The 11,411-nt window shown below is 39.2% G+C and overlaps 1 protein-coding gene across 1 annotated transcript; it reads right to left on the bottom strand.

The window, feature by feature from the left end:
• Nucleotides 1-1,417: 1,417 nt before the first annotated feature.
• On the bottom strand, nt 1,418-6,911 carry LOC131326050 (pyruvate decarboxylase 1). The gene is made up of 6 exons (XM_058358638.1): nt 6,106-6,911; nt 4,473-4,636; nt 3,205-3,855; nt 2,993-3,110; nt 2,339-2,527; nt 1,418-1,763 (listed from the first exon to the last, which is right to left on the bottom strand). The coding sequence occupies exons 1-6, from the start codon at nt 6,607-6,609 to the stop codon at nt 1,593-1,595; spliced, it is 1,797 nt and encodes a 598-aa protein (XP_058214621.1). The 5' UTR covers nt 6,610-6,911; the 3' UTR covers nt 1,418-1,592.
• Between the last annotated feature and the right edge of the window lie 4,500 nt (nt 6,912-11,411).

Here is an 11,411-nt window from a genome sequence, read left to right as displayed (position 1 = left end):
ATACATTCCGCTTCATTTCACTGCCTTTAGATTTCATGTCGCCATGCATGGGAATCTTACTGACCTCAAGTGGGGGTTGCCCAAGATCATCTGTACCCAAATTTTGGTGTACCCATGTTGCCATGTACCAAGTGAGTTTCATCTGTAGGATCATGTTTTTGAGATTCATGATCCTCCGGCTGGAACAATTTTGGTGTACCCATGTGGCCGTGTACCAAGTGAGTTTCATCTGTAGGATCATGTTTTGAGATTCATGATCCTTCTGCTGGAACTCACTCGGTACACGAGGGAATCAAAATTTGGGTATAGAGAGATCTCAAGTGACTGGGGGTTACACACAATTGAGCTTTCTTTTGTGAATTTGACACTCCTAGAGAGTACTCTTTGTTCTTGAATGATACTAACTTAATGTGGTGTTAAGAAATTTTAAAATGATGTACGGAAGTACCTTATTTTGCGATACTACAATTTTACGTCTTTTTGTAGTGTACTATCATTAGGAATGGAGGGATTAATTATTTAAGAACACTCTTAAGGGGAGTTTTAGCTTAATAATCATTTTGGATTATTTTGTCTTTATTCAATTTCTCACCTTTGTTCGTTTTGCACAATTTTTTTGGATTAGTGGTTCGTCTCGGCGACATAAATCAACAAATTTTAAAAAAAATGTATAAACCCAAATTTTAAATTTTTTATTTTTTTTAGAAAAGATCAAAAATTGTGTATTTTTGATTACTCCCTCCGTCCCTTTTTTAGAGTTCAGTATTCCATTTTGGGCTGTCCCTTAATAAGTGTCCATTTTGTAAAGTTAGTAAGTAAAAGTTGGTGCATTGTCTATTTTACCCCTAAAAGTAGTTTTTTTTTGAAAAGTAAGTGAGTAAAAGTGTAATAATGATAGGTAAGTAGGGAAAGTGGTGGAAAAAATTGATGTGAAATGTATAATGATAATGTCTTTTTAATAAGTTGAAATTACGAAGCAGGACACTTAAAAAGGGACGGAGGGAATATTTTTTTTCTTAAGTTGACTTTTTGAAGGTTTTGACCATAATTCTTTTTCATTTTACATTCTACTTGTCGAGGCAAACAAAAATCAAAAAAAAAAAAACTAAAACAGAACTAACATAAGCTAATTTTTTTTAGATGTTTTCTTAGGCATCATGTGAGCATGTGCCATTGCCTGAAGGTATCCAGCTACTCACATTTGCTGTGTCCTAATGATGCTCTTTTTCATTGCGACCATTGCCTACCAATCTCTCTCTCTCTCTCTCTCTCACATTGCGACCATTGCCTACCAATGTGTCTCTCTCTCTCTCTCTCTCTCTCTCTCTCTCTCTCCATTCATCCATCAAAAATATCCAACCATCCACCAGTCAAAAATTGAAAAGAATAATCTCGAGACAAAAGAGAGAAAAGAACAAGGCAAAAAGATTGGTAGATATTGAAAACCCAACGGAATGATATACACATAGAATCAGCACTACAAAGCATTACAACCATTGACTCAAAATACAACCTAATAACCATGGAGAAAAAAGCATGAATATGCTAGTGAATCTTGACAGTAACCGGATTCAGTCCCCTTCAGATTAAGTTTACTGAGGGTTCGGCGGGCGGCTATTAGCGTTGGAGACCCTGGATCCCCATTCAAGCAGTTCTTTGCTCGTATCATCCTTGTGAACTATCACTTCTATGAAGCACAAGCAATCTTTCTTTTCACCAGTTGCCTTAGCAATTGCTTCAATCAGCTCTTCCTCAAACCGTACCTGCAATAGAAAATTCAATGGTTTGGAATCATCAGTTAAATGCAGAAATGCGGGTACCTAGGAAAAGCATCAAGAGAAAAACATAAAAACTAAGTGATGGTGTAAATTCCACTGGTGTGTGCCCGCAACATGTAACCTATTTCACATGGATCCTTCCAATGTACAAAATGGCCATGTTGGGCACTCGACAACTCCAATAATGACATGAGAACCCTGTGGGACATATCTCGTTGGACATTCATCAAGCAAGCGTATTTTGTCACTCAAATTTACCAACTACGCACGACACTCCTATATTATGCATAAAATTGACTAACGCAATATGTAAACACTAATTATCCTAGAATATTTAGGTGTACCCTATGCCCTGTGGTAGAGGTTATATGAAGTGCCCACATCAGACACCCGTATTCGACTTCGTGTAACATAGCATGTCACACATACACCATATTTTTAGTTATGGGTATTTTTCTGGGTTCTTTATCGGGGAGTGTTGCAAGATATTCTCTATTGATAGTAGATGCACTAAAGTCTAAAGCAAATCTGTGTATTGAGCTTCCGTACTAACTACTAACCTTAGTCGTCCAGCACTTGCCTTCACCATTGTGGATTGCGTCAACCAACCCGGTGTAGTTCCAGTTCTTGATCACATTGTAAGGCCCGTCGTGAATCTCAACCTCTATGGTATATCCACCATTGTTAATCAGGAAGATGATGGTCCTCTGTCCGCATCGCAGCATTGTTGACACATCTTGTGCGGTCACCTGGCAAGCATTTGTCAATTATAAAGTGTGTATGAGGAAGAAGTGCTATAACAAAGAGCTTCTTAGCATTCAAGTTTGTCACAGAAACATATTGATACATGCACAGGAAAGAGAACCAAAATTGAACTTCTGAGTACAATTCCAAAGTATTTATTGGCCAAAGTATTGCATTCGGAAAGGCCACGAATTTATACACTAATTTGGAGTAAAACAAGATAGTTGTCATCCAAACTGTGTTCAGTTACATGAAGCCTTATTCGATATTTTGTACATCCAGGCTATTCTATTTTAGGAACGGACTATATACATTCAGTTTATCAATTCCTATTCTACTTCACTTCAGCATCACAGGTCAATTGTGCCTATTGTTTGAGATTTTCACGGGGGAGATAGGTGTCCTATTCTTAAATCAAAACTCTAAGAGCATCTACAGAAAAAAACTGAACTATGCGTCTGTGATTATACCTGAAAGCTACCATCGCCGATGCAAGCAATCACTCGCTTATCCTTCGCAGCCTGTGCATATCCAAGAGTTGCACCGACTGACCAGCCAATTGATCCATACTGCATCTGGAACTCATACCTACAAACCCCAATTTCCCAAAATTTGTTAACATCATGCATTGAAACCAAAACCAAAACCGAAAATCGAATACGAAAATCTCTCCTCCACTTACCCACATCCCTCGGGCAATTTCAACTTCTGGCAATTGAACCAAGAGTCCCCCGTCTCAGCAATCACAGCTGTATCACCCGACAGCATCTTCTGAATATGCTGGAAAAGAACATTGACCCTCAAGGCCTCATTTGGCTCACACTTGAGAGGATGCCCCTCAGGTACAAAAATCCTATGGTAGTTCTCATATGCAGTCTTGTTGTGCTTAAGCCTCTTAGCCAAAGCACTCAAGAAATCCTTCATTAGAACACATCCAAATGCAGGACCATTCGCAATCACCACACGATCAGGCTGCACAATGATCGCCTTCTCCTTTTTCAGAAGGAGAGAGTACCCAACAGAGCTGTAGTCATTGAAAATGGGTCCCGCAAACAAGTAGGCATCTGCAGATTCAACAATTTCTGCACAAAAGGCGGTGCTGACTGCACCCCAGTAAGTCCCAATGAAGTGGGGGTGGTGCTCAGGCACGAGCCCTTTTGCAGATGGCATCGTTGCTAGCGCGTAACCACAGGCATCGGCCAATTCTATGAATGCATCACAGGCTTTGGCCACTCGCAGTTTTGGCCCACCTACCAGTACTGGCTTCACTGCCTTGTTTAGGAACTCTGCTGCTACCTCCACTGCAGCTTCCAAACCCATATGATTACTCAGCCTGCATCCCCCAAAAATAATCCCAATCAGTACAAATCAAACCACAAATACTACATTGTACTATGTCCAGGGACGAGTCTGGCTACAGGACTAGTACTCTTGGATGGAAAATCCTACAACGCGGGAGCACAAACCTTTATTTTTCCAAAATTATCTTAAAGCTACGAGTACAATATGTGACTTCTTGTTTATTTTGAGAGATGGCCGCCTCTGGTGCTCATTGTCTATCCGACAGTCTGGGGTTAAACTAATTCCTCAAGAGTCAAGACAATACACATTATTGATCTTTAGCGATGGTTTGTTTTATTTTAGATAAAAAATAAATTCCATTACTCATTCGTCAAGAGGAATAAAAAAAGTATAAAAACAACTCTAAGAAAGAAAACTCCTTTAATTTGGGAGCAGGAAAACTGCTATATTTTTCACAGTTTTCTTTGAAAAATTACTAGCACAATATGAAATTTTCTGACAATTTTGAAACCCGATCGCCTAGTATGCCCTTTTTTGATCCATTAGTGAATATAGCACTCAAACACATCCATACGTGGATAATGAAATAAAAATTGAGCTGTGCATAATGCAAACATGTATGTAGATCCAAGTAATTTAGAGCTTTACCTGGGAGATATAGAAAATGGAACTGGTTCACGGCAAAAAGTGGGATGTGGTATGGCAGGCAAATTACAGCTGATGCTAATATAAACAGGCTTGCTTTCTTTCAATGCAGTTGAGATCGCAGTATCGATCTGCTCGTGCGCATGGTCCAAATCATTCACCACAGCCTAATATGTTCGACAAAATCACAATCTAAGTCAGTAATACTCGATTAGCCATAAACACAAACAAATCATAGACATAAGAAAATCTCCAGCTGCTTTTTCTCACCTAAATCCAAAAACACCTCGAAATCCACACTACTCTTGACTCAAACTGACTTAAGCTCGAATCAAAGGGAGTTTTACTCAATTTTTTTCTATACACTCAACACTCAAAAAGGGTATAAAGTTATATCTTCCGGTCTTCCCTCCTGAATTTGCAACTATATCTATATCGTAAATGATTCGTTTACTTAAAAGTTATGCTTAAATTTGAGTTTGCTTAGTGCTTCAAATCAAATGAAGTTTCTACATGGCTTTGAGCAAAAATTTGATTAGATGACTGATTTTACCCTAAATTTCATATAAAACAAACCCCAAGGGATTTGGCCAATTGGGTACATTGAACCAACTAAAGGCAACAATCCAAACTTCTAGTTGGATCCCCTCCCCTCTCCCCCACTTGATGTACCCTTATCAAGTTTCTTAATAATATTTTGCCGTTTCAAAAAAAAAAAAAAAAACATTCCAAACCTCGAGGTCACTAGAGTTTTGCCCGGTAGTTAACTTCACATCCCATAATTAGTCGAGGTAACCGCAAACTTAGCCCATACATCCGGTTATAAAAATTAAAAATATATACATATATACTGCTAGGACAAAACTAGAGGTTTGCCCCATTCGTCAATTTTTTGGCTCAAGAATTAGTTGCGGTGCGTGCAAGCTAGCCTAGACATCCAGTTATAAAAAAGAATACTAAGCCTCTTATCTGCTATCATTTTCATCTCTAACTTATCGCGAGAGAAGTAAAATTGTTTCTCCTACACTACAACTTTTTTCCACGTCCATTATACCTTTGACCTCTCCCATTTCTCATATACCATCTTTTGAGTTATAATTTAGTGGAAAGAATGGAAATAACTTGACTACTACTGCAAGAAGTAGTTAGCTGAAACGGCTTTATCTGCTTTTTCCAGAGACACTAACAGGAGACACTAACAGGGTACACCTTGATCATGCAACGGCTGCTCGGTCTATTGAGAAAATCTTGGGCGAAGATTATTTGGGTGTTGATGAGGAAGCTTTAAGTAAATTCACGATTGATCATTAGTCATCTTAGGGGCAGGTGGCTGGGTCTTGGGTGTGTTTTGTTTCTTCTTTTGGGTTTTTTGGCCCGGGTTGGCTTCTTGCCATCCAGAGGTGATTATTTTTCCCTTCTTCGGGTTCCTAGCAGGATATGATTGTCGGAGTTCTTCTTGCTTTGTTTGATGTCTCGTGCTTTGGATCCTTTTAATCTTTGTAATCTGTTTTCAAAGATTAATAAATTTTCTTTGCTGTTCAAAAAAAAAAAAAGCTGAAACGCCCCCTAATAATTGAGTAAAAACAGGGATGAAGGCTCGAGAAGCTCCAACAGTAATCGTTGAATTTAACTGTACCTGGTAGCAAGTAACCGTCTGAAAGCACCTCATCTCCTGCGTAAAATCAGGCAACCCAATCGTATGATGAAGAATCCTATTCGTCCCATAATCGTTCGAGTTCGGCCCGCCGACGATACAAATCACCGGCAAATTCTCACTGTACGCGCCAGCAACGGCGTTGATGACACTTAACCCGCCAACAGTAAACGTGACGACGCACGCGCCGACGCCGCGCGACCGGGCGTAGCCATCGGCTGCGTAGCCGGCGTTGAGCTCGTTGCAGCAGCCGACGAGGGTGAGGCCCGGCTCGGCGATGAGGTGGTCGAGGAGGGTGAGGTTGAAGTCGCCCGGGACGGAGAAGACGTCGGTGGCACCGATCTGTACGAGCCGGCGCGCCAGGTGGCGTCCCAGGGTCCACTCGGATGAGAGTAGTGGGGTTGAGACGGTGCCGTTGTGGGGGAGGCTTCCGACGTCGTTGCAGGGGGGCTTGGAAACGTCTAGTTGTCCGATCTTAGTGTCCATTTCTTCACTGAAAAGATGTATAATTCAGGAGTTGGAGAGAGAGAGAGAGAGAGAGAGAAGAGAAAGGGAGAGTGGGTTTTAGAGTGAGAAATGAGGAGAGAGAGAGAGAGGGGTGGGATTTATAGCGAGGAGGGAGGGAGGAGAAACCGGGGGCGGTTTTCGGGGGGAGGCCTGGGATTGGGAAAGGCGGGTAGTATTTCTCTAGCTTCTTGTAAAGTTAGATTACAATTATGTCTTCTGGATTTGGATAACACTAGAAAACACTACATGTGTGAGTATTGGGAGAGCATTTGGATTTGATTTACTCGAAATTATTTGATGAGGTGTGTTTTATATATATCTAAGATAAGAAAAGGAAAAGTTTGAGTTATATGACAAAAATATTACTGTATTAAAATTGATGTTGAAATTTTATGTTAAGAAGTTGTTAGCTAACAAGGATAGAGAGATCAGCGGTTGACCGCTTTAACCGTTGATCCTGTGAAAAAATTTGACTGTCAAATTAGAGGATGACTCGTGACACTAACGGATGAGCGACAAGTGATGATCTCGCGGAGGAAGTGAGCCCGCACCACCTTGGCAGATACATGACTGGCTCGCAAGGGTATGGCAGATACATGGCTGGAAAATAATTTTACTACCCTTTTTTAATCCATTGACACTCTTTTTTGTCTTTATTCATGTAAAAAATACCAAATTACCCTTCAAATGAAAAAAAGTGATTCAAGAGAAAGTGTTTCAAGAGATAAGAGTAATTTAGTAATTTCACCTGAATAGAAGACAATAAAGGGAGTGCCGCAGAATGTAAACATTCCAAACTTTGAGACCATTGGTAGGCTTGTCCGATCGTTAATTTTGGAATTCCAAAATTAATAGTGATGTGCTCAAACTGGTCCGAACATCAGAAAAGTTGAACTTTCACTTTGCTAATAATGGTGGGTATGGAGTGTGTGGTATGGTGTTGCTGGCGCTTAACATCGGGGCACTCGTGTCAAACATGTATGCCATGGTGTCCACTGTACACCACCATTGACCTAGGAAATAAACCCGGGTTGAGAGTTTCCTATTCTCTTCATTTGATGTCCAAGTCTCTTCTTTTTCGCTTTGGTTTCTTGAAGCTTTCAGGTGGTTAATTTTGAACAGAGGTTATGCACAATATCCACGTGTTGTATAATTGTATTTGGAACATCTTCAACTTTGATTTTAAATGTGGAAATGTCAAATTTTCTTAAAAGCTTGCGTGATAATGAGTTCAACTCTTATAGAGAAAAAATAAAGAAAGCAGGTCGGGGATTGAGTTGGGATAGTGGTATCAGAGTTTATATCCTACCAAATAAACAATGTTGGAATAAAATTGGCCTAATAGTCTTGGTCTCGTACTTAGGGATATGCATCCTCTTGAGATCTCATGTTCGATTACCTTACTAATAACTCTTGGCCTACCTTACCTTCACAGTCCAATCACAAGCATCTAAGACGATTGTGAGTGAGGTTGTAGAGTTTAACTTCGAAAAACGATTATAGTTGATTACGTGCATGCCTTTTGCCCCTCACGCATACCCCTTGTTGCCATTCTTCGTACCGATTGACATCTAATCGGCTGCGTCATCGGGCCATGCTGTCCAAAAATACGACCTAGGTCGATTTCGACTTCCCTCATATAATATATATATATATATATAAGATAAAAGAACACCTAAATGTCAATGCTTCTTAGAAAAATGGGTATATATTAATTTGTTATGAACATTGCCAGTGTCAAAAGAAAATGACTCGAATATTTTGACTTGATAAAACAAGTAATAAAAAAGAAAGTGATGATGAATATGAAATTTTCACACTAACGCCGAGCGCTATGGGTATGACATGTGGTAGCTAGGGTCTTGTAAGGTTTATACCGGTCGACAAGCTTGCACAGTAAGAAAACCCACACCCACGTGAAAGGGTTGGGTCAATATCCCACAAATCATGCCACAACTTGTACTACTCTATGAACCATGCCCATTATCCCATTATCCCGTGATCCCATGATCAATACCCAGAACCCAATCCACCTTCACATGACATTGGGGCACCTATAAATAAGGCTGGCGTGGCAATCATGAGGTAAACAATTTTCCTCTTTTACAATGCTTTTTCTCTATCATTTTCCGACTAATTTGATCGTCGGAAGGTCTATGACCCGGAACACCCCCGGTCCACGGACTTGTTTTGCAAGAAACCTCTCTAAGTGCTTGGCAAGGAATCTCTCGAAGTGCTCAGATCAACCGTCAAAACTTTGGCATCAACATAAGCTAATGCTCGAAATTGCACTTCACAATGTAATTGTTTTAAGGTAAACATATTTTAATCATTAAATTGTATCCATCACAAAAAAGCAGCTTTGTATTTTTTTCAACCCCAGAAAGAAAGAACATTCCCGTTGGTTGATGAATAAAGTGCAAAGTCAAATAATATTCAATACAAAGTTGGGCCCTCGCCTAGCTGTAACCTGGTCTTTGAACACGGCAGCTGTTTCAAAAACCAAGCGCCGCAATTGTTCCTGAAAACAGATTGAGAAACCAAAACTCACTAAAAATTTCTAGGAGCCACTGTTTGCAATGGTGCACTGTGTACCCATTATGGGACCCGTCCGGATTTATGCACAGTAACGGGTGCAAGGGGTTTGGCCAAATGAACATAAAAAAGTTAATAGGTATTTGTCCTTTATGAGATTGCATGTTCACATGGGAAAGCTGAATTGTTTATTTTTTTCGTTTTCGTGGAGTTGGTGCACGAGTAATTTCGCGTTGATCGCATATTGGTGACTATTTATGGGTGTGATTTGTTTAAAAATTCATTAAGAGCAGTCTTCGTCAAGTCAAATTCATTCTAAAACAAAAGAATCAATATCCGATTCCGATTAATCCGAATTTCTTCATGGAATAGCTATTTGACGAGAAGAAAGAAAGTAAAAGGTTTAGATCCCACAAAGTGAGCTCCATGATTGATGCATAGCAATTAATGAGTGCAGTGGGTTTGACCAAGTAAGCATGAGAAAATTGAGAAATCTAATAAGTATTTGTCCTCGGTAAAGTTGCATGTTCGAATCCTTTGAAGCCAAACAATTCGAACCTTAGAATCACCAGAGGGTTTGCCCGACCATTAATTTTAAAGTCGTAGAATTGGGGTGGATTTGGTTTTAAAGTCAAATAGTAACTTAATTATTTTTTGTTTTTATTCAAAAAAAATTCGCATTTATTAGTTTTGCATCAAACGTTTGTGACTTATTGATTTGTCTTGGTGAGAGGAATCGTAAAAATATAAAATTTTGATTGAAACTCATAATTTTTTTAAAAGACAAAAATAAGTAAAAAAAACATTATCTTTTTGACTTATTTTTGTCTTTGTTCAAAAAATTATGAGTTTCGATCATACTTTTTTACTTTTTTGATTCCTCTCAACGAGACAAACCAATAAGTTACAAAAGTTTAATGTAAAACAAACAAATGCAAAAAAAAAAATTAAATGAAGATAAAAAAAAAAGTCATGTGACTTTTTGATCCAAATCTACTTAGTCAAAATGCGCGTAAACTGACCTAGACATCCTCTTATAAAAATAAAAAAGGTGCACAGCACGTGTTGTGCATTGATGCTCATCTTCTTTTTTCCCATAGTTTGTATATCAGCCGGGGTTAGCGAAATGTTAATTAGTATGTTAGTCAAAGGGATTCAGAGGCCATCTATAGCCCTGAACTCCAAACCTGCTCGAAACTCAAACACCAACCAGCACTCGAAAAACACATGAGCAAACCAACATAACTAAGCTTGGTTTCTCCATTGATGCACATCACTGTATCACACGCAACTCCCAACATTTTCAAAGCTTTTCTCCCCTTTCCGCGCACAACACGTTCGTGGAATCCCCTGTTTTTGGAATGGCATATTAGTCTAAATGTCCATCAACTCTCAGTCACCCCCACATGCTTCGCGCAAATTTTGCACTCAGTTTCGAAATTAGGATGGGGCCCACCACTTGTTGTGGATGCCAACGTTGGACCGATCGCGCTAACAACACCACAAATGACTTCCGCGGCAGCCGACAAGGGTGGGGGCACGAGATTGACTAGCAATTGGAACACTTGCGCCTCCCAGATTCCACGTTACCCTATTATCTACTGTACTAAGTACTACTCTTCCCGTCCCTAAATAAATATTTGACACGCAAATTTAAGTTTTACAAAAGATATATATTTTTAGTTGAAAAATCTTAAAATTTTCACAATTTAATAGAACACATTACTTTTTATTGATTTGTGAAAAAAGTTTAATTTTTTAAACGAAATAAATGCATTTTTTTAAAGGCCTATGTTTGCACGATGGATACTTATTTAGGGACGGAGAGAGTAACAAAGTAAAAACTAAATAAGAACAGCATCCATGGTTTTTTTTTTTTTATAACCCGATGCCGAACCAGCTTGCGTACAATTCGACTAATTTTAGGGTCTGAAGTTAATGATCGAACGAACCCTCCGGCGGGTCCAAGGTTTGAAATGTTCGGCCTCAAATGAAATTCGAGTGCACGACCTCATTGAAGATAAACACTTATTAACTTTCTTATTTCCGCTTCGCCAAAAACCTTACTTAAACAGCTGAACAGCATCCATGCATGTTAGTTTAGGCCTTTTTCTCCCTGGATGATTGCTATTTGACAATATTTTTTATGGGTGTTTTAGACAATTGTTATTGGTCTTGTGAGTTGTGACTCTTGTCGTATATAAGCAAACCACGTTAACTAGTTCTGAACCAAAAAAAAATAAATT

Source organism: Rhododendron vialii, chromosome 5a (assembly GCF_030253575.1).
Source record: "Rhododendron vialii isolate Sample 1 chromosome 5a, ASM3025357v1".
In the NCBI taxonomy this organism is placed as follows: domain Eukaryota; kingdom Viridiplantae; phylum Streptophyta; class Magnoliopsida; order Ericales; family Ericaceae; genus Rhododendron; species Rhododendron vialii.
The sequence above is the reverse complement of the archived record's forward strand: the minus strand, read 5'-3'. Positions and strand labels throughout refer to the sequence as shown.

Excerpts from the sequence above, each read along its gene's own strand:
- LOC131326050 (XM_058358638.1), bottom strand. The coding sequence starts at position 6,609 with ATGGACACTAAGATCGGACAACTAGACGTTTCCAAGCCCCCCTGCAAC. Across the intron at positions 3,111-3,204 it reads AAATTGCCCGAGGGATGTGG|GTATGAGTTCCAGATGCAGT; the intron begins GTAAGTGGAGGA and ends TGGGGTTTGTAG. Across the intron at positions 1,764-2,338 it reads GCAAGTGCTGGACGACTAAG|GTACGGTTTGAGGAAGAGCT; the intron begins GTTAGTAGTTAG and ends TTTCTATTGCAG.